This window comes from Scyliorhinus canicula, chromosome 14, assembly GCF_902713615.1.
Source record: "Scyliorhinus canicula chromosome 14, sScyCan1.1, whole genome shotgun sequence".
Lineage (NCBI taxonomy): Eukaryota > Metazoa > Chordata > Chondrichthyes > Carcharhiniformes > Scyliorhinidae > Scyliorhinus > Scyliorhinus canicula.
The window spans coordinates 41,812,755-41,836,216 of NC_052159.1; the positions used below are offsets into that span (position 1 = coordinate 41,812,755).

Genomic DNA, 23,462 nt, shown 5'->3' on the forward strand with positions numbered 1-23,462 from the left:
GCCACCTAGCCAACTGAGCTAATCGACTCTTCCTTAAGTAAGGAGACAAAAAACTGTACACAAGTCCAGTTTGGTCTCAGCAGTACAATTGTAGCAAAACCTTCCTACTTTAATAGACCAACACCCTTGCAATAAATGCCAACATGGCATTTGCCTTCCTAATTACTTGTGCCTGTATGCTACCATTCGCAATTCATGTACAAGGACACCCAGATCCCTCTGCACTGCAGCCTTCTACAGTTGCCATTTAAATAATATTCTGCTTTTCTATTCTTCCCACCAAAATGGACCACCTCACAATTGTGCACATTATATTCCATTTGCCAAATTTTTGTCTATACAAATAATATACAAAATACCCAACCCAAAACTATATGCCAACTTAACGGATTACAGTAAGACCAGGTTAAAGTCCAACAGGTTTGTTTCAAATCATTAGCTTTCGGAGCACTGCACCTTCCTCAGGTGAATGAAGAGATAGATTCCAGAAGCATATATAAAGTAAAAGATGCAAGACGATACTTTGAATGCAAGTTTTTGCAGGTAATCAAGTCTTTACAGGTTGAGGTGGAGCAGGTTAAAGAGGTGTGAACTATCTTAAGCCAGGACAGTTGGTAGGGTCTCAAGCCCAGGCTAGATGCATTCACCTGAGGACGGTGTAGTGCTCCGAAAGCTAGTGATTTGAAACAAACTTGTTGGACTTTAACCTGGTGTTCTAAGACTTCTTACTGTGCTCACCCGTGCAACGCCAGCATCTCCACATCTTAACTGATTACTACACACCTAATTTTGCCTTGTTCTGTCAAGTCGCCTTCACTATGTAGTATTGCAGTTAGTAATCTCAAGGTGGAGGTTCCTGATTTATTAACATTGGTCCTCATTCCCATCAACCACCGCACCATCATCTTCATTGCTTGTATCTGTAAAATAAAGAAATCAACCATGAAACATTTAAAAAGTGATCTCAATGAATACTTTTGTATTGTCGGCCGCTGCCCAAATTGACTATATTTGACAAAATGAACTAATACCCATACAATAACAAATGAACCAATATTCATCCAAAAATCTAATTTTTGATTTTAATTTGATTTATTATTGTCACATGTATTCGTATAGTGAAAAGTATTGTTTCTTGCATGCTGTACAAACAATGCATACTGTACACAGGGAAGGAAGGAGAGACTGCAGAATATAATGTTACAGTTATAGCAAGGTGTAGAGAAAAGATCAACTTATTACAAGGTAGGTCCATTCAAAAGTCTGATGGCAGTAGAAAAGAAGCTGCTCTTCAGTCGGTTGGTACATGACCTCAAACTTTGGTATATTTTTCCTGACGGAAGAAGGTGGAAGAGAGCATGTCTGGGGTGCGTGGGGTCCTTAATTATGCTGGCTGCCTTTCTGAGGCAGTGGGAATTATAGATAGAGTCAATGGATGGGAGGCTGGTTTGTGTGATGGACTAGGCTGCATTCACGACCTTTTGTAGTTTCCTGCGGTCTTGGGCAGAGCAGGCTCCATACCAAGCTGTGATACAACCAGAAAGAATGCTTTCTATGGTGCACCTGTAGAATGGTGAGGGTCGTAGCTGACATGCCAAATTTCCTTAATCTTCTGAGAAAGTAGTCATAGGTGGGCTTTCTCAACTATAGTGTCGGCATGGGGGGGACCAAGACAGGCTGTTGGTGATCTGTACACCCAAGAACTTGAAGGTCTCGACCCTTTCTACTTAGTTCCCATTGATGTAGACACAGGCATGTAGTCCACTAAGCTTCCTGAAGTTGATGACAATCTCCCTATTGAGGGAGAGATTATTGTCGTCGCACCAGTTCACCAGATTCTCTACGTCATTCCTGTACTCTCTTGTCATTGTTTGAAATCCGACCCACTATGCTGGTATCATCAGCAAATTTGAAAATCGAGTTGGAGGGGAATTTGGCCATAGTCAGAGGTGTATAGTAGAGGGCTGAGGACACAGCCTTGTGGGGAACCGATGTTGAGGGTGATCGTGGAGGAGGTGTTGTTGCCTATCTTTACTGATTGTGGCCTGTGGGTTAGAAAGTTCAGGATCCAGTCGCAGAGGGGAGCAGAGGCCAAGGCCACATAGTTTGGAGATGAGTTTTGTCGGAATGATGGTGTTGAAGGCTGAGCTGTGGTCGATAAATAGGATTCTGACATAGGTGTCTTTGTTATCTAAGTGTTCCAGGTTAGAGTGCTGGGCCATGGAGATGGCGTTTGCTGTGGACCTGTTGCAGCGGTAGGCGAACTGTAGGGGATCAAGGCAATCCGGGAGGCTGGAGTTGATTTATGCCATGACTAACCTTTCGAAACACTTCATTATGATGGATGTCAGAGCCACTGGACGATAGTCATTAAGGCACGCTGCTCGACTTTTTTTTGATACAGCGATGATGGCTGTCTTCTTGAAGCAGATAGGGACCTCAGATTGTTGTAAAGAGAGGTTGAAGATGTCTGCGAATACCCCCGCCAGCTGATCCACACAAGACCCGAGTGCTCGTCTGGTTACCCCATCCGGGCCAGTGGCTTTCCGTGAGTTGACCTTCGAGAAGGCTGCTCTGACGTCTGCAGTGGTGATCTCAGATACAAGTTCATCCGCGGCTTCTGGGGTGGAGGGCTCGCTCTCGCTGACCTCTTGCTCAAAGCGCGCATAGAATGCGTTGAGCTCATCAGGGAGGGGTGCGTTGGACCCAATGATTTTACATGCCTTCATCTTGTAGCCCATTATGTCTTGCAGACCTTGCCATAGACGGCAGGGATCCGTGTGGCTAGCCTGGGACTCGAGCTTGGTCCGGTACTGTCTTTTGGCATCTTTGATGGACTTCTGTAGATCATATCTGGCTTCTTGTAGAGGTCAGGGTCACCTGACTTGAACACCTCAGACCAAGACTTCAGCAAGCAGTGGATATCCCTGTTCAGCCAGGGTTTCCGGTTGAGAAACCGCGGATTTGCTTCTTTGGCACTGTGGTGAATGTAATATATGAATGTATATATACTAATTCACACTGTTATTTTAAGCGCAGTAGCGCCATCCTACCACTAGGGGGAGTAGCGCCGGGAGCACTTAGGAACTTGTACTGGGCCCCACCCTTGGTTCCGCCCACGACTCCTCCCCCTAATGCAGCTGTATAAGTATCCGTGTCCAGAGTCAGCCTGGGTCACTACGAGTTCATAGACAGGTAACATGCTGGCTCTGAAGTAAGTCGATTAAAGCCTAGATTCACATCGGAAACACGTGTCTGGTGAATTGATGGTTCCATCAGGCACACAGTCTTGTACACACTTACTAATGAAGTCAGTTACTGTAGTGGCGTACTCGTTCAGGCTGGTCGAACAGTTTTTAAAATACTGACCAGTCCACTGACTCCAAGCAGTCCCGTAGGAGGTCATCCGATTCCTCAGACCAACAATGCACGACTTTCTTGGACGGATTCTCACGCTTCAGTTTTTGCTCATAAGCCGGGAGCGGGAGCACAGCCTTGTGGTCAGATTTACCGAAGTGTGGGCGGGCGGTAGAGTAGTAGGCATGTTTGATATTTATGTAATTTAGTATTAGCAACTGCATTACAAAAGGTCCATCCAAATGAACATTGCAACACTCTGCAGGGTCAACTAGATATCTGGTTACTAGTCATTTCAATGACCTATTTGTTGCAAGCCTACACAATCTAACTTTACATGGGAAGGCTCATTAGAAAGGCAGCACGGTGGCGCAGTGGGTTAGCTCTGTTGTCCGACAGCGCCGAGGTCCCTTGTTGATCCCGGCTCTGGGTCACTGTCCGTGTGGAGTTTGCACATTTTCCCCGTGTTTGCATGGGTTTCGCCCCCACAACCCAAAGATGTGCAATATAGGTGAATTGGCCACGCTAAATTGCCCCGTAATTGGAAAAAATGAATTGGGTACACTAAATTTTTTTTTAAGGTAGGCTGAGATTAAAGGGCTGCCGTTAAAAGTGATTCTACTTGTAGTTACAATCTTTACTGGTCTGAGATTCATGCATTAATTTGTAGAAATTTTATTATTGTATAACACTGGGATCAAGGTGTATTATCATTTGAGAGAGGAAAATTTGCTAAAATACCAATGTAGTTAAGTGCTCTTTAATATCTGGACATTTGATGAGATGTGTTTCTACATTTAGAACTAAACACTGCTTTTTTGACTTCAGTATAGCAGATGCAGTTTAATAAATAGTTATTCGATATGCATACATCTTGCAACTGAAGTCAAGGGATCCAAAAAGGTCTAAACTGACTGAAATAAGTCTGATCAGGTCAATCTCAGTTCCAGAATATCAAACCCAACATAGTAACAATAGTTGGCCATTCAACCCCTCCACCATGTCTTATTATTCCATTCATCATTCTGCATCATATCAGCACCCAGACCCACATCTTCCCAGAGAAACAGATATTTGAATCCGAGGAGGGTATGTGAGATGAAGCAAAGCAACGGGGTTAGTTTTAGGCTATTCGAGCACAGAGCTATCACAGACTGGATGGCCAGATGGTCTTCTGTACTGTAAAATTATAGTACAATTTCTATTAACACGTGTAAATGAGAATATAGTTTCACCGTATTTATCCAATTAGTGAGTAATCTTCTAAAACACTGTAAAAAAAACAAGTATTAGCACTTCATCCTCCCAGAATCCTACGTCATTCCTTTTGAATGGGCAGGACAAACTAGGTAAGGGAATACATGCTAAACTGCAGGATCATGGAAGCACAGATGATCAGAGACACCTTGGTGTGCATTGTAGCCACCTGGGTTGGCCACTTCCTCACACAAAATGGAAGAATGCAAAGGTTACAGGGAAAAATGGACAGTTGCAAAGAGACAAGCAGTTTGCAGAATCCCCTGTGTATTCTGGCTGCTAAAGAAACCAGACAGCATTGTAATTAACAAGCTGTGCATATTAAGTGAGCGATTCCCGGTGATTCCCAGGCACAATGGACACAACAATTAGAAGAGATTGAAACATTCTATAGCAGGTCAGACATCCCGGCGCCAGTGGAGTCTGAAACAAAAGGACACAAGCAAGGTGGAAAGAACCGCCCAGTGATTGAGGAACAGCCCCGTTATTGGGGAAATTCAAATCAATCGATTGGGAAGAGACCCAATCGATTGCAAGTTTATAGAGGGTCCGCCCAGATGGGCGTGAAACCCAAAACAGTATAAGGCAGAGACCCCGACCCCAGCTTGCTCTCTTAGCCGGCCCTTCCAGCAGAACACCTTTGCAGCAGCTCTCCAGGAACTGAACATGAGAAGGAGAGGCCTGGCCAATTGCTACACCGACAAGTGTCATACAACGCACGCTACAAGAGTAGACACTCCTGACCCCTTTAGTCCACACCAACTGGAAGCCTGCGGATCCAGGACAAAGCAAGAGGCCATTGATCCCTGATCCGGCAGTTCCCTTATTTCAGATAAGTATTGGCCTAAGTAGTGGTAGGAACAGTTTAGTCTTAGTTTATATGCACGAGTAGCAAATAACTGTGTAATAATAAACGTGTCTTGTTTGAACTTACTAACTGGTGTATTGAGTCATTGATCTGAACTTGAACTTGAATCTTGTGGCGGTATCATAAGGATACCTGGCGACTCAAGAGCTAAGGAATAAAACAGAGCCAATTGAGTGTAAAGCACACTCACCCAGAACGAACAACAGAATGTACATCGGTCCCTTAAGGTAGTCGAGCAGGTGAAAAAGTGCTTAAGGCGGCAAATGGTATATTTGCTTTCATCAGCTAAACCAGAGTTTAAGAGCAGGAAGGCTCTGTTGGAACTGTATAAAACATTGGTTAGGTCACAGCAAGACTATTGTGCGCTGTCTGGAATCCACATTATAGGAGGGATGTGATGGCACTGGAAAGGGTGCAGAACAGATCTACCAGAATGTTGCCTGGGCTGGAGAGTTTTAGTTATGAAGAGAGATTGGAAGGACAGTTTGTTTTCCTTGGAGCAGGGTAGACGGAGGTGGGACATGATTGAGATGTATAAAATTATGAGGGACATAGATACGGTAAGAAGAAACACTAGTGGCCAAGGTGATTGAGAAGGTATATGGCATGCTTGCATTCATCAGCCAGGCATCGAGTATATAAGAGTTGGGAAATCATGTGCAGCTATATAAAACCTTGGTTAGGCCGCATTTGGAGTATTGGGTGCAATTCTGGTCACCACATTATTGGAAGGACGTGGAAGCTTTGGAGAGTGCAAAGAAGGTTCACCGGGATATTGCCCGGTCTCGAGGCTGTTGGCTATGAGGAGAGGTTGAATAAACTAGGATTGTTTTCACTGGAAAGATAGAGGCGGAGGGGAGACCTGATGGAGGTCTATCAAATTCTGACAGGCGCCTGCGCACTAGCTCTGCCCAGCGGGCTTTCCGGAGCGTGAGCGGAGATTCTAGGGTTAGATTGTGCCAACATTTGGAAGCAGTTGGCAGCTGTTCCAACTCCTGATCCTAAATCTGGGACTGGAAGACAATATTTTGGAGTGGCTCACTGGTTCAGTTAATGAACAGCTGGAATTCAGCTCCGCCCCGCCGCACCACATTTCTACCTCAACCCGCCGGCGGGATTCTCCGTTATGCCAGCCGGTCAATGGGGTTTCCCATTGTGGGGCAGCCCCACACCGTCGGGAAACCCCCAGGCTGCCGGCAAAACGGAGCAGCCCACTGGCGGAGAATCCTGCCCAGGGTGGATAGTCAGAGGCTTTTTCCAAGGGTGGAAGTTTCAATAACAAGGGGGCACAGGTTCAAGGTGACAGGAGGAAAGTTTAAGGGAGATGTGTGAGGTAAGCTTTTCATAGAGAGAGTGGCGAGTGCCTGGAATGCGCTTACCAGGATGTGGTGGAAGCAGGCACAGTAGCAACATTTAAGAGGCATCTGATGGATACATGAATATGGAGGAAATAGAGGGACACGGACCGAATAAGGGTAGTTTTATTTTTTAGTTAAGGCATCATGATCGGCACAGGCTTGGAGGATCAAAGGGTCTGTTCATGTACTGTACTTTTCTTTGTTCTTTGAAGAAACCTTTCCCCCTGGTGAAGGGATCAATGACCAGGGGGCATAGATTTAAGGTAAGGGCAGGATGGGAAACCTTTTACCTCCAGGGTGGTGGGAGTTCAGAACTTGCTTTCTGAAAGGGTGGTGGAGGCAGAAACCCTCATAATAAAGTAGTGTTTAGGTGCGCACTTTCGCCCTAGTCATACAAGGCTCTGGACCAAGTGCTCAAAAGTGGGATTAGAATAGTTAGGTTGTTGTTTTGACTGGCGCAGACATGATGGGCTGAAGGGCCTTTTAGGTGCTGTATGACTCCAAACTGCTACAATTAACAGCTGGAGTGTTCCAAGTCCTAGAATTACTTTCAGTATATTTCCTGCACTAACCATCAAATAACAACATTCGCCCAGGTGAGGAAAACCATGACTTTTTCCACCAATTCTGAATTTCCTCAAGCCTGCCCCAGTAACTTGGTTAATAGTTCTCCAGTGCCCCTCTGCTCCACAAAACAATACCTCTACTTCAATAGGAACAGTTACTGTTGCTTAGAAATTGTGACTAAGCAACACCATTTTTGAAAAAATTGATGTGGTTTTGTACTCAGCAATTTGAGGCAAGTTCATATACAACATAGAAATGTAGAATAAAACTTCTATTCGCTTACTAATTGGGGCTAGTGCATAAAAACATTACGGAGGAAAAACAATTTTGCAAAACATTTTTGAGTAATTTCTGGGAACATAGGCCAGGACTGGCAGGACTGCAAATTCCCTCCTGAAGTCAATAAATCTTTGGCTGTTGCGTCAGATGCACCGTCCCAGCCTCAATTCCTGCCGTGGACATTGTCGGAAAATCAAAGCCATTGTCTCTTATACCTGTAGTACGTAGTGTTACATTCCCAACTGATTTTACCACTGGGCACGTCATGTCCCAGAGTAGAGCCTAGCTTGATGGGTCCCAACTTTATTTTTTTGTTCAGATACTTGGAAGGCAGCTACCAAACAGAGTCACAGGAGCCAGAACTTTTAACAAAAGAATGAAACATTTATTAAACAGGAAAAGATGAACTATAACATTCCTTCACCTCAACTATACCTTTACAGATATATACACAGATTTTGAAACTTGTGTTATCCTTACAAATAATTTTACTCTAATGATCACAGTAAGTACACAATCCATGCAAATCAATAGGTGAAATGTGGTCAGATACCCTACATTCTGAAACGAAGAAGTGATAGTTAACTTTGAAATTTCTCAGCTATTCCCCCCCTAGGCGCCCATCACACTGAAGCAACTGGAACTCCTTTCAACAGTGGGTTTTAAATCTCCCTTCTCGAAGAATAGGCCTTGAATCTTCTCCCAAAAACTCTCTCTTAGATGTCTTCATTAAGGGTCCACCTCCAGAGTTTCAACCTCTTCTTCCGTTGTTCCTCTGCCGCATGTATTCTTTTGCCGCCTTCCACACAATCGCTCAGATACCCAGCCATGCCAACAGAACAACACTGCTTCACAGGCCCATTGTGAGGAGTCACCAACCTTCTGGTCACCTTGGATCTCTGGGTTCTCGCAAGCAGACAATTGTCCCAGAGCTGCACTATGTAGCTCTGTCATTTAACTGAGCACGCAATCCTCCGGAAATTTTTTAAAAGTGTGCTAGCTTGCGTGGAATTGCCGTAAGCTTCCCGGTGATCGGCCCAGCGAGGCCGGCAATGCAATTCAATGTTAATCGGTCCACTTAACAAGGCCTCACAGGCTTCTCGGCGCAAATGATGGCTCACAAGCTGATTTGTCGGGACCGGGCTCGCCAGCTAAGCTACACTTGCTCAGCCACCCCCAGCCAGCTCGCAATAATGGCGCCGGGGAGGCCAGCCCCAAGATTCTGGAATGTTGACCTAGGGAGGCTCCTGGATGCAGGAGACCAGGAGGGATGTCCTGTTCCCCCGAGACCCGGAGGGTCAGCCACAAGGCAGCCAGTGCTGCCTGGGACGAGGCGGGAACAATGCCTCAACCCTAATAGGGACAGGCAAGAAGACAGAAGAATTAAATTATATCAGCAACAGGCCCCAGTTTCAAAATTACAGTTTCAGTAAATATGCCTTACCTTTTTGCACTATTTAATTTCCCCATATATTACATGAGGGTGTTCCAAAGGGAGCATAGTGATTATCCTCTAGTTTCCAGTTTTGTTTTTAAAAAAATATACACAGACATAAGAATAATGGATATATAGAGATACACCTGTATCCCATTCAAGCCCAAAATAAAGTACATATACAACAACCAACAAAATGGACTTGGATGCTAATAACCAATGGTTACCACCTTCAGCTGATTTAAGAAAGCTATAATTTCAGATCAATGATCTTTCAACAGGACTGATGAAATAATTGCTCTGTATTTTTTCATAATTTTAAAACACATCAATTAGATCACACTTCAATGGTGAAAGCTGCACAGGAAAATAGCAATGCTTTACCAAACATCACTTACTTTCGTCAGTGTTTCAGGACAGACTTCTTCATCTGGTACCCAAAGCTTTGTAGTCTTCTTTACTGGAAACTAATGTCAGAGTGCAATAATTGGTCTTTGAATATCCAAATGACTTAAAATACTAAAGCAGAGAGAAATGAATTTAACATCTCAAACTTAGAAAGAAAAAAAACGTCAATTGATCACAAATATTTAATTCAGAAATAACTGTTGAAAAAGCAGAACATCTTTTGAGATGAAATTATCTCAAGTGGTCTTTTAAATATTTTTATATACTTCCACCTTCTCAATTAGAAAGGAAGAGAAAAAATTGTAATGGCGAATGTTAATGTTTAATGGGTTCATGGAAATAGCAGATAATACCGAGCACCAATAGAGTGCGCTGTACCACAGTGATCACAGTGCTGGAAAAGCCAACCAGAAACAAACATAATATAAAAGTTCTCATTTAGTATGCCCTTTCAAGCAAATGCTTTGCATATGAGAGAGAGAGAGAGAGAGAGAGAGAGAGCGAGAGCGAGAGCGAGAGCGAGAATGTCAACTTGGGTCACTGACCGGTCTTCTCCATTATCAATACACCTTAGCAGATATCTTGGACAAAGCTCATTACTCACCTTTTCAACAGACAGGTGAAAACAGCACAAATGAAAAAATAACAAACAAGCAAACTGCCCCAACAAAAATTCAAGCTATTGTGTGTACTTACTCGGTCATTCATTAGCAAATCTTTCACAACAAAACCAGCCACCAAAGATTTCAGTGGTGCAGAAAACTGTTCCGGAGCCAGCATTGCTATGTGTCCAATTGAAATCAAAGGAGTTATGAGCTGTTCTGGGTTGCTGGGATCCAAACTCTTGTGCAAAGGCTGAAAGAAAATAGGAAGTCAGATTACAAGTCTTTTATTGAAAATACCAGAGGTGATTCTATTCCCTGGCGTTCTGGTGGGGTAGGGCTACTGCCAGGAAATGTCTCACAGGAAACAGTGGGCAAAATCTACAATTATCCATCAATTAAGGTCAAAATTATGGGCTGTGATTTCAAAGATGCACTTGCTGGAAGCACCATATTGCATAATGATCCCACAAAAGCATTCAGAATAATAAAAAGATATTATTTTAATTGTATAGGTATTTTTAGCAAACTACTGACATCATGTCAGTAAGGTTACCCTTCTTTTACTGAAATACTAAATTTGCTTCTAAACATCACATTTATTCAGAAAGAAAAGATTGAGAATTTCTCGTATATAGTGACCCAATATTTGAGGCCTTCGATGACACTACCTCAAAAGTTGAAGATTGTAACTGAGATGAAAACATGTATAAACACCGATCATCTTCCAAAATTTACCAAATTCAGTTTTTAATTACTCTTGGTACTGTTTCAAAGGTCCCCTGCACATCAATTCTCGTATCTGCAGTCTGAAAAAAACAGCTCCAGCCTGACTGATATCCTTGACCAAATCACACAGCAGAAGCTACCTTGCGGCAGTCATTTAAAAAAAGAATCAGAGCAACCATCGATCAAAGATAGCTAAAAGCTTCTCTCGAAGACGGTTGTTGGCCAGTAGTCTGAAGGTTCAAACTCAGGATATCAAACAATTGGAAAGCAAGACAATTCAATTAACACTTAATTAAATCACAGTACTGTTCTGAACTATGCTGTTTAAACATGGGAGAGTGGTTGGCGAGGGTTATAAAATCAGGAACAAGTTTCTGACAGCAGCCCAAAAACTGGTGCTTTGGTCCTCTCAATGTTTAACCAGAAGAAAGTGTGATTCATTCAAGATTTAAAGTTAGCTCGTCAGCCCAACAGCAGTGAGAGTCTCTGAAGGTGGTAGTGGGGCCAGAGCTGAAAAATTAGGCAGCGGACACGCACTGGATTTGGATAGGATAACTAGAAGTATAACTAAGTAAAGCTGGCCCCATGAATGTTGGATGACAGTAACAACTTGCATATAGCACCTTATTGCAGACAAAAAACCCACTGCACTTCACAGAGGAGTTATAAAACAAAATGACACAAAGCCACAACTTAGATATTTGGTCAAATGTGACACCAAGCTGCAAACAAAATGGCTTAATCTCAGGCTGTTGCCAGGGAAGGGAGATGGGAGTTAGTAGTGTTGAGATCTTGAGGGAGACCAGTGACATGCAAAAATAATTAAAACTCCCAGTTATTAAACAGAAAGAATTACACCACAAGGTTTCACAGTTTGAACAAAATATTTTACTGAACAAGAGTTAACAAAGCAAGTACCTTGATCCTGAGGATTTGGTCACTTCTTGGACCAAACCAAGGTGTTCCATAACTTTCAGGAATTCACTTTAATTCTCTTCAGTGTGCCTGCTATTCTCAGAGGCATGAGATTTCTTGGGATCCTTCCACTAGCATCCAGATAAGCAACCCTCCAATTCTCCTTTAGCCAGTATATTAAGGAATTAGCCCTTATTTTGACTGTTTGCCCTGCCTTTAATCCCTTATTTCTCAGGCAGACTATGAGAAATAGAGCTTGGGAGTTTCTTGCTCGCTCTCTTTTTTACTTTTGAGTATGCACAATGAGGTTGTCAGCCACCAAGGAGAGTTATGGTGAACAGAACACTAAACCACCCCCCACCCAAGTTCTTATGGTCAACACTCCCCCACCACCTCTCTTGTGGTCTCCATCACACCCCCACCCCAGCTGAGATGTCCTTATTTTATTTCATAAAAGTTGGTCACCCTACCTTAAGCACTCACGTTTGTGGACATCCCAGCTCAAGCATGGGCCTCACTGCACTCTTGCTTAGTGACTCCAACTCAGAAATACCCCTGATTTCTGACAGCCCTTTGTTTCTGGTTTACAGCTTCTGGCACATTCTCTCTTTCTGCCTGTTTCCAAGCTGTTCCAGTTTCTGTGAAAAATCACACAGATGAGGCCAAAATCAAATACATCTCCTTGCATCTATCCCCGAGGCAAGATGGCACACCTGGAATGTCCCAGGTGAGATTTAAACCAATTATCTCCAATGTGAAATGCCCGTTGAACTGAAAAGTATGTGGGTATTTTAAGACCTTCCCTCGAAGCCCATTACTTCCAAACCTTCCTTTGATCTGGGTTGCCACCTTACTTGAGCAACTGTCGACATCCTGTCTCCACCCTATAATTTAGATATAGCCTACTGTTTGGTATTTTCACACTTCCACTCAACTCTAAAACCAAGATAGAATTGCAATTACTCGAAGCTCGGTTCATCAGATTTTCAAATGCAGCTTTGCCCCTCCACTCATAGCTAAAGAATCCAGTTCCAAAAGCTAAAAAGTTGAGTTCCTAAAACATATAAATTATAAAATTGTTTGTAACTGCAGCCAGGGAACAGAGTTTGGAGCAGGAACAGAAACAATACCTTCAGTCTTCCCAAAACTTAATTGAAGGAAGTTTCTGGTCATCCAACACTTGAATGTCAGATGAGCAGTCTGATAATTTAACAACAATGGAGGAGTCAAACAGGTGGTGGTGAGATAGAGCAGTGTGTCATCAGTACACAAATGAAAATGCATGCTGTGCTTTCTGATATGTCACTGAGAGGCAGAATAAAGAGAAACACGAGGGGGCAAAGGATTGACTCTTGGGGCACACCAAAAGTAAAGGTGGGGGAAGAGATGCCACTGAAAGTAATTTTTTGCTTGGCTCTTCCTTGGGATGTAGGTGTCACTGGCAAGGCCAGCATTTGTTACCAACCCTAAATGCACTGGAACCGAGTGACTCCATAGATCGTTTCAGTTAAGAATCAACCACATTGCTGTGGATCTGGAGTCCTTGGCAAACCAGATGTTGTTTACAACAATCGATGGCAGATTTTAAAAATTCTTTCATGTGGGTGAATCTGGCAAGGCTAGCATTTGTCATCCATCTCTAATTGCCCATGAACTGGCTGGCTGGGCCATTTCAGAGGCCAGTTTATTATCAAACACATTTCCTGGTCACTACTACAGAGATTTCAATCCAGATTTATTCATTTAATTTCCACCAGATGCCAGGGTGGGATTTGAACCCACGTCCCCAGAGCATTAGTCTGGGCTTGTGGTTTACTAGTCCAGTGATGTAACACTATGCCACCACGTATTGCTATGATTAGATAGACAAGAATGGAGCCAGGTGATAGCAGTCCCATTCAGTTGGATGACAGTGGAAAAGGTGGTTTAGGAGGGTGATATGGTCAACTGCAGGAAAGGCTGCAGACAGTTCACAAAAGATGAAGAGGGAAAGTTTACTTTTGCCATAATCCAAGTGGGACGTAATTTGTGACTTTGACGAGATCCGTTTTGTAACTCTGGCAGGGGAGAAACCTAGTTGGAGAGATTCAAACGTGGAGTTTAAGGAAAGATAGGAATGGATTGGTTATCATTGCATTCCAGGATGGTGCCAAAGATTTTTAAAAAGGTCTTAAGAAATAGAATATGGAGTGGTTCATTCAGCCCATTGAACCTTGCTCGGACATTCAATAAGATCATGGATGATTGGAATGTCACCTTAACTCCCAATTGTCTTCCTTTTCCCCATAACCTTTTTGTTGATCAAAGATTGTAACTCAAGCTTTAACATATTCAAATTTGCAACTCAACTTTGAATGTATTCAATGATCCAGCCTTCAGTGCTCGGAGGTTGAGAATTCCAAAGCTTAATGACCCCCAGAGAAGAAATTCCTTTTCATCCCCATCACAAATGGGAGACCCCTCATTTTTAAATTGTGGCCCGCAGTTCGATTCCCTCACAAGAGGAAACATTCTCTCAGCTTCTATTCATCAAAGACCCTCAGAATCATATATATTTCAGCAAGATTATATCTCATTCTTCTAAACTCCAATGAGTAAATGCAAAATCTGCTCAACTCTTCCTCATCAGCCAACCTCTCCATCCCAGGAATCAGCTTGGTGAAACTTTCTCTGACCTGCTTCTAATGCAAGCTTATCCCTTCTTAAATAAAGGAGAGAAACGTTGTACACAACAATTCAGGTGCAGTTGCACAAATGCCCTTTAAAGCTCCAACAAGACTTTCCTACTTTTATATTCCATTCCCTTTGCAATAAAGACCAACATTCAATTTGCCTCCAGAGTTACTCGCTGCACCTGCATGCTAAACAGGATTCATGTACAAGGACACCCAGATCCCTTTGCAGTGCAATGTCCTGCTGTCTCTCTTTATTGAAATAAATAATGTTCTGATTTGTCCTTCCTGCAAAAATATACCTCACATTTTCCCACATTACACTGCATGTGCCGAAATGTTTGCCCATTCACTTAACCTACCTATATCCTTATGCAGATCCCCATCACAACTGGTTATCCTACCATCTTTGAATCAGCAGTAAATTTGGCTACAATACGTTTAGCTCCCTCATCCATGTCATTAATATAGACTGTAAATAGGTGAATCCCCAGCACTGATCCCTGCAGCACTCCATGCTTTACAGTTGACAATGTGGAAATGACACATTTTTCAGACCCCTTGTTGCATGAGTTAGCTAATCCCTATTCATGCTAATATATCTCCCAAACACCATAAAAGATTATTGCAGAAGATCAGAGTTAATGTGGCACTTGTCAAATGCCTTTTGGCGTTGTAAATTTAATGGGAGGTGGTGGCATAGTGGTATTGTCGCTGGACTAGTAATCCAGTGACCCACGATAATGATCTGGGGACGTGGGTTCGCATCCCACCATGGCAGACGATGGAATTTATACTCAATTAAATATCCTGAATTAATGACCATGAAACCATTGGTGATTGTTGTAATAACCCATCTGGTTCACTAATGACCCTTAGGGAAGGAAATCTGCCTTCCTTACCTGGCCTCATGTAAGCCTGACTCCAGACCCACATGTAGTTGACTCTTAAATGCCCTCTGAAATGGTCTAGCAAGTCACTCAGTTGTATGAAAATACAATATAGAAATGAAACCAGGTGGACGACCCAGCATCAAACCAGGCACCGGAAATGACAATGGCAAACCCAGCCCTACAAAGTCCTCCTTCCTTTTAACATTTGGGGCTTGTGCCAAAGTTGGGAGAACTATCTCAAAGACAAGTTCAGCAACAGCCTGACATTGTAAGGTATGATTCTGCGAGTACGACTGTGTCCTAATCATCGCTATCACCATCCCTGGGTCCTGTGAGACAGGACATACCCAGCAGTAGTGGCAGCACAGTAGGGAGGAAACTGCCTTGGGAGTCCTCAACATCGACTCTGGACCCCATGACGTTCAGGTTAAACATTGGCAAGGAAACCTCCTGTTGCGGTTTTTTGTATTCGATCACAATCGGTAACCACATGGCCTGGCATATTCCCCCACTCTATCATTACCACCAAGCCAGGGATCAACCCTGGAGTGCAGGAGAGCATGCCAGGAGCATCAGGCATACCTAAAAATGAGGTATCAACCTGGTGAAGCTACAACACAGGACTACTTGTGTGCCAAACAGCATAAGAAACAAGTGATTTAAGCGATTCCATAACAAATGCATCAGATCCAAGCTCTGCAGTCCTGCCACATCCAGCAATGAAGGGTGGTGGACAATTAAACAACTCGCTGGAGGAGGCGGCTCCTCAAATATCCCCATCCCCACCACCGACGAACAGTGGCAGCCGTGTGTAACATCTAGAAGATGCACTGCAGTAACTCGTCAATGTTCCTTAAGACAACACCTTCCAAACACACAACCACTACCATCTAGAAGGTCAAGAGCAGCAGATACCTGGGAACCGCACCACCTGGAAGTTCCCCTCCAAATCACTTAGTACCCTGACTTGGAAATATATTGCCGTTCCTCCACTGTCACAATATCCTGAACTCCCTCCCTAAAGGCACAGTGGATGTACCTACACCCGAAGGACTGCAGCAGTTCAAGAAGGCGACTCACCACCATCTTCTGAAGGGCAACTAAGGATGGGCAATAGATGCTGCCCTAACCAGCCGCGCCCACATCCCATAAATTAATTAAAATATAGTTCCCTTTTGTGAACCCTGCTCATAGAAATAACAAATTTGCCTCACACATTTCCTTTCACAAAACCCAAATGTCCTGCTAATTAGAGAGACTATATTCATTATGAAAATTGACTTACTTTGGGGATACTGGCAAGTACCATTATTAGAAAGGGCAAAAGTGATACCAACTTTCGTGAATCTGGATGGCCTATGTCAATGTAAAGTAATGCCTTTTAGTATGAAAAATGCAGCACTAACATTTCAGAAACTAACACACAAAATGATTGAAGGACTGAGTAATTGTGCAGTCTATATTGATGATAAGTGGTCTTCAGTTAAACCGGAGGAGAACATCGATAACATTTGAAGGAACTATTTGATTGACCATAGGAAGCCAATTAGTTATAAATTTGACTAAACGTGAATTTGCAAAAGTCACATATTTAGCACATAGTCCATTTGCTTCACGGGATGGAAAAGTAAAAGCTATTGCGTAATTCCAAGTGCCGACAATAAAACGGGAAGCGTTGTGATTAATTGACATAAGGGGATCCAATTGAAAGTTTGTGCCACATTTCAGCACTGTAATAGCTCCACTAATTGGTTTATTAGAGAAGATTTTAACAGCAAGTCTTACAACACCAGGTTAAAGTGCAACAGGTTTGTTTGGAATCACTCGCTTTCGGAGCAAAGCTAGGTGATTCCAAACAAACCTGTTGGACTTTAACCTGGTGTTGCAAGACTTCTTATTGTGCCCACCCCAATCCAATGCCAGCATCTCCACTTCAAGATTTTAAACAGACAGTAGAGTGTCAAAACTGCACTTGGCAGCTTAAAAGTAGCAGCTGATTACACAAACAGTTCAAAACGGCTTCCTTGCTGGAGAGAGGTGAAAGGGACTTGAAAAACCAGTACCCGGACGTCGAATGTGCATGATAACTTTTCAACTGTAGAAAGTAGAAAAAGAGACTAAGTTTGGTTCTGGTGCTGCAGCATTTAAGCGTGTATTTTGTAAGCAACTCTTCAGAGGCAATTGTATAGATTGACCATAATATTTTGAAGTTTATGGATAAAGGGGGGTTTATCATTTTGAACAAAGAACAAAAGAAAAGTACAGCATAGTAACAGGCCCTTCGGTCCTCCAAGCCTGTGCCAACCATGCTGCCCGTCTAAACTAAAATCTTCTACACTTCCAGGGTCCGTATCCCTCTATTCCTATCATATTCATGTATTTGTCAAGATGCCCCTTAAACGCCACTATCGTCCCTGCTTCCACCACCTCCTCCGGCAGCAAGATCCAGGCACCCATTACCCTCTTGTGTAAAAATCTTACCTCGTACATCTCCTCTAAACCTTGCCCCTCGCACCTTAAAACCTATGCCCCCTAGTAATTGACCCCTCTACCCTGGGAAAAAAAGTCTCTGACTATTCATTCTGTCTATGCCCCTCATAATCTTGTCGACCTCTACCAGGTCGCCCCTCAACTTACCACCCTGCTCTCATGTTCATCCTTGGCATGCTGCAATATCCCAGTGAAGCCCAGCACAAACAGGAGGAACAGCACCTCATCTTCCACCACATCAGTTCAAAAGACAATCTGAAGCATTTGCAAACATGTTCAGCTAGAACTGCTGAGTTGATGATCCACTTTCACCCCCTTCTCATAATGATAGATGCCAGTTTTCAGACATTTTGATTTACTTCGTGTTATATCAAGAAACGGCTGAAACCACAGGATACCTTAAAGGCAATGGGTCCTGACAACATCCTGGCAATACTACTGAACACTTTAAACATCTTGACAAGGGGTGCGGCAGGTTCTGGAGCACAAGTATAGCTACATCATTGGCATGCAGCTGGCAGTGTGGAAAATTGCTCAGGTACATCCTGAACATGAAGCAGGACAAAATCGAACCCGGTCGATTACTGCCCCATCTGTCTACTCTTGATAAATCAGCAGAGCAACGAAAAGGATCACCAACAGCACTACCAAACGGCTCTTATTCAGCAATAAGCTGTTCAGTGACGCTCAGTTTGGGTTTACTAAGGCCTCCCTGACCTCATTACAGACTTGGTCGGAATGCGGGAAAAAGATGAACTGAGAGAGTGACTGCCATAAACATCATGGCCGCATTCGACCAAGTATGGCACGAAGCACCCCTTGCAAAAGTGGAGTCAATGGGAATCATGGGGGAAACCGTCCACAGGTTGGACTCATACCTAGCACAATAGGAGGATGGTTTTGGTTGTTTGAGGTCAATCACCTCAGTTTCAGGATAGTGTTTCAGGCCCAAACATCTTCTGCTGCTTGATCAATTACCTTACTGCCAGCATAAAGGTCAGAGGTGGGGCTGTTCACTGATGATTGTGTAATATTCAGCACCATTCATGACTCCTCCAGTACTAAAGCAGCCTGTGTCCATATGCAGCAACACATGGACAACAATTAGGTTTTGGCTGATAAGCGGCAAGTAACATTCACACCATACAAAAGCCAAGCAATGACCATCTCCAACAAGAGAGGAGTGAATCGCCTTCCCACAACATTCAATGACACTACCACTGCTGAATCCCCTTCTATTAACATTCTGGGAGTTAATATTGACAAGAAATTAAACTGGACTAGCCATATAAAATATTGTAGCTACAAGACGTCAGGGGTTGGGAATTCCATGGTGAATAACTCATCTTCCGACTATCCAAAGTCTTCAAAGCACAAGTCAAGAGTGAGATGGGATACTCTCAACTTGCCTGGGCAAGTTCAGCTACATCAAGACTCAAGAGGCTGAACATCATCCAGGTCAAAGCAGTCCACTTGATTGGCACAGCATCCACCTTAAACATTCACTCTCTCCATCACCGACACAGTGGCAGAAGCGTGTACCATCTACAAGATACATTACAAAATTCACCACGGTTCCTTCAACAACACCCATGACCTCTACCATATAGAGTTCAAAAAGGCAGTTTACCACCACCTTCTCAAAGGCAATTAGAGATGCGTAATAAATGCTGGCCTAGCCAACAATGCCCTGATGGCAAAGAATAAATAAAGAGAAGGTAAGAGTCTTTCATTCGTTTACAGCTGCTCTGTTCCTCGGATGCAGCGAATATTTTTGATAGTGTGGGCCAAATGATGAAAAGTCTCTTGGCGCTTTGTCCATTACACAGCGAGCCGACTTAGTGGCTACTCCCGAATCAACATAGCTGTCCTATAAAGCATTGACCATTTTCAAAGCGATGCCCTTTCCTATTCTGTTTACATACTTCAGCCACTAACCTAGACAATTATATTTAATATATCATAGTGTCTGCTGATATTAAGATTACTGCAAATACTCTGGCACAATCGTAAGAAATATCATATAGCAGAGAAGTGGCAAGTAAAATTTTTCTGCCATTGGACCTGGTTGATCCACACAAACTATTGTCTGGCCACATAATTAATTGGAGCAAGGCACCATCGACACTGAGCATTAGAGTAGAACATATTGGATTCGCATTCAGGTTGATGATTTAATCACTATCAGATGTAATCTGAAATGGCTCCAATATATAGAAAATCACCTTTTAAAAAAAACCAAGAATGGTCTGGCAGTTTCACAAGCAGAAATTGTCCTCAACCAAATTTTAAATATCCAAATGCCTGTTGCCCAGATATAGCTGCCCACAAAACTGCAATATCACACATATATTCTGGGCTTCTGTTAATATGCAAAATAAAAATGTTTAATTAGAAAATGCCGCTCTGGCTCGGAGATTAATATTTCAGATTGCATGTTTGCATTTACTTAATCAAGAGTAGATTGAATCAAGGGACAATGGTGCACAAATCCTCATTACATCAGCAACTGAGAGTTCAAGAGCTGTCTCAATGGGTTGAGGGAGTAGAAGGAGTCAGTGAATTTGATACAATTGTCACGTATTTTTAAAAATATAATGCCCATATTCTACCCCAAGACAATAATGACCACCAATGTCAACAACTGCAAGCACCCCAAAGCTTCAAACAGAACTTTAAGTCCTCAAGTAATTACTTCCTTTTTCAGAAGGCATTTGATGAGATGTCTCACTTCCTTACAGACTTGTAAGGAAAGTAAAATTAATACACGAAAAGGGAATGCAACCATTTGTTGTTTTTGCCTCATTTAAAGAAATTCCAATGGTATTTATTAAATAGTGCAATCCAACCTCTAATTTCTTTCCAGTAACGAGAACATTTCAGAGGTGTCAACTTATTCCTTCTGATCTGGCCAGAATTAAAAAGGTGCTACGACAGAGAGGAAGGCAGGCAGGGGGACTGAGTCTTCCAAACCTGATGTAACCGGCGAATGTGGAGAAGGTACAGAGCTGGGTCAGAGGGGTTGACTCCCAAAGGGTCAGAATGGAGGGGGGTTTGGGCAGGGGGTCGGGATTGAAGGCGCTAGCGACAGCGCAGATCCAGACAGCCCCAGGGAGATACTCGTGAGTCCGGTAGTAATAGCTTTGTGGAGAATTTGGAAGCAGTTTCGCCAACACTTCGGGTTGGGGGCAGGGTCACGGGAAACAGCGATTCAGGGAACCATAGATTTGAGCCAGGTGTTGTGAAAACTTGGAAGAATATGACATTTGAAACATGAAAGTAACACAGGGTGCCTGTGGCTTTATGAATCAAAGGGAGAAGTCCCACAAGGGGTTAACAACAGCAGCCTGTTTTGAAAACAGACAACTTCACAGACAGGGAAGAAAACAGATAGGAGCTTCATTATAATCTACAAATTAGAAAAGTCCTTTGATTGACTTAAACTCTTAAAAGTTATATGAAAGGAAACAGTATTTCACAAATCTTGAAGCAATGGATTTTATTGAACAATTAGGAAAGGCAGCCAGAATGTAAAAAGTAAAGATAAGGAACAACTGTCAAGTATGAAAAGTTGCTGATACCGGTAATAAAGTGAAACAACTGATTTACAAATTAAGAAAATTAAGGTGACAATGCCACACTATAGCTTATATCATTTTGAAGTTAAAACCTGTAGAAGACGAAGAAGGCAGATAAAGTTAAGAGTCAGAAGGGATAACCCTAACATGACAGTAGCTTAACCCAAAAATGACCCGGGTCGAATCTGAGAAAACTCATTAAGAAAGACATAAATCCCCCAAAAAAATGCTAACTAAGACACAGACAAATTAATTACATGTCAAGCAAAGCGAGAAAGTTAGAGTCAGGAATGGCGAGCTGGTGAGGAGGAAGCTGCACTGTCGCGGTTAAGGCAGCACCACGCTTCTAAATCTATAAAACTTAACTTTTAAACTGTCAAGCAGGCAGTCTGAAGGGTGCCAGGTGCAGAGATTAAGGGGTCCCAAATTGCTATAAAAACTGTGGGAGATGAGCAGAGAGGACAATCTTCCTCGGTGATGGGACAAGCAACATCGACAGACCGAGCAGCCCAGAGAAACAAACAGAAGACCAAAAGTTAAAGAAAACTGATTGTCAAGAGAGACTTGAAAGTCTGCAACTGGTCCGAACAAGAAAATATCTTATTACCTTTCTGTAAAAGTAGTTATTCTCTTTTAACTTGAAAATAAAGTTAAGTTCAAATTGATAACCTGAAAGAGTGGTTATTATTATTTTCTTTAAAAAGTTTACTTTACTTCACTTAGCAAGCTGGACCCGTGTGTAAGTTACTAAGTGGTAAGTAAATAAAATTCTTCTACAAAGATACGGGTTATACCGGGGGATAACTTGAAACCCTAGTTTGACCTGAATAGCACCCGCCAAAGTCTGCATAGGAGTCAGGGAGTGAGAATCCCTGCTCACCATCTAGGTGGTGACCACCTGCTCACCACCTATACCTTTGTTGGTATAGGGGGAATTCTAGGGATAGTGGTGAGGTAAAAACTACACAGGGAAGTGGGATGGAAATTTTCGGAGATGGGAGGAGAAAGGAATTAGGACACTAAAAGATTTATTTCTTGGGGGTCGTTTTGTGGGATGGGAGAGATGTATGGGCTGGAGTAGGGGGAAATATTTAGATACATGCAGTTTCGAGACTTTGCCAGAAAGGAGATCCAGAGCTTCCCAGTACAGCCAGCTTCCATATTGCTGGAGGAAGTGCTGACAATAGGGGGACTGGAGAAAGGGGTAGTATCGGCGGTTTACGGGGCTATTTGGAGGAGGGGAAGGCGCTGCTAGAAGGGATCAAGGCAAAGTGGGAGGAAGAGTTGGGAGAGGATATGGAGGCAGGGTTCTGGTGTGAGGTGCTCCAGAGGGTGAACGCCTCCACCTCGTGTGCGAGGTTGGAGCTGATACAGTTGAAAGTGGTGTATAGAGTGCACCTTACAAAGATGAGGATGAGCCAGCTCTTTGAGGGGGTAGAAGATGTATGTGAGTGTTGCGGGGGAGGGGGGCGCAAACCACGTTCATATGTTTTGGTACTGTCCAAAGCTGGTGGAAGGATGTTTTTACGGTAATCTCTAAAGTGGTGCACGAGAAACTGGACTCGAGCCCTCGGGAGGCCATATTCAGGGTGTCAGACTAGCCGGGGTTGGAAACCGGCACGGAGGCAAATGTTGGAGCCTTTGCCTCGTTGATCGCCCAAAGGCGGATCCTGTCAAAGTGGAGATCAACCTCTCTACCCTGTGCCCTGACATGGTGGGAGAACCTGCTTGAATTCTTGACGTCTGAAAACGTCAAATTGGAACTGAGGGGAAGGATGGAGGGGTTCTACAAATCATGGCCGTTATTCATTGTGCACTTTCAAGAATTGGATCACATCAAACATGTGGGGGTGGGGGGTGGGGGGAAGAGAGATTTTGTGTGTTAATGGTGACTATGGGTGATTCCCGATTCCTTTTTGTCATTTGTTTATGTTAGCATGCAGGCTAATGTTTGGGGTTTGGTGAGAGGATGGGCTCGTTGTTATTGATATGGAGATTGACATTACATTCTTTACGGATTATTGTTGGGTGTAAATTCGGGAGAAAATGTGAAA

The 23,462-nt window shown here is 43.2% G+C and overlaps 1 protein-coding gene across 6 annotated transcripts in view; it reads right to left on the reverse strand.

Moving 5' to 3' along the window:
• Positions 1 to 23,462, reverse strand: part of pds5b (PDS5 cohesin associated factor B) — a 251,107-nt gene that overhangs the window by 45,583 nt on the left and 182,062 nt on the right. For 5 of the 6 annotated variants that reach the window (XR_005463248.1, XM_038818808.1, XM_038818809.1 and 2 more), the window contains 3 exons: positions 10,226 to 10,384; positions 9,520 to 9,588; positions 784 to 920 (listed from right to left, as the gene is read on the reverse strand). Coding sequence is in view for 4 of the 6 variants with exons in the window: in XM_038818808.1 (XP_038674736.1) it covers positions 784 to 920; positions 9,520 to 9,588; positions 10,226 to 10,384 (365 nt within the window). In the remaining 2 variants the exon portion in view is untranslated. Of the gene's footprint in view, positions 1 to 783; positions 921 to 9,519; positions 9,589 to 10,225; positions 10,385 to 12,245; positions 12,414 to 23,462 lie in introns of those variants that run through there. The other variant, XR_005463249.1, reaches the window with a different exon arrangement.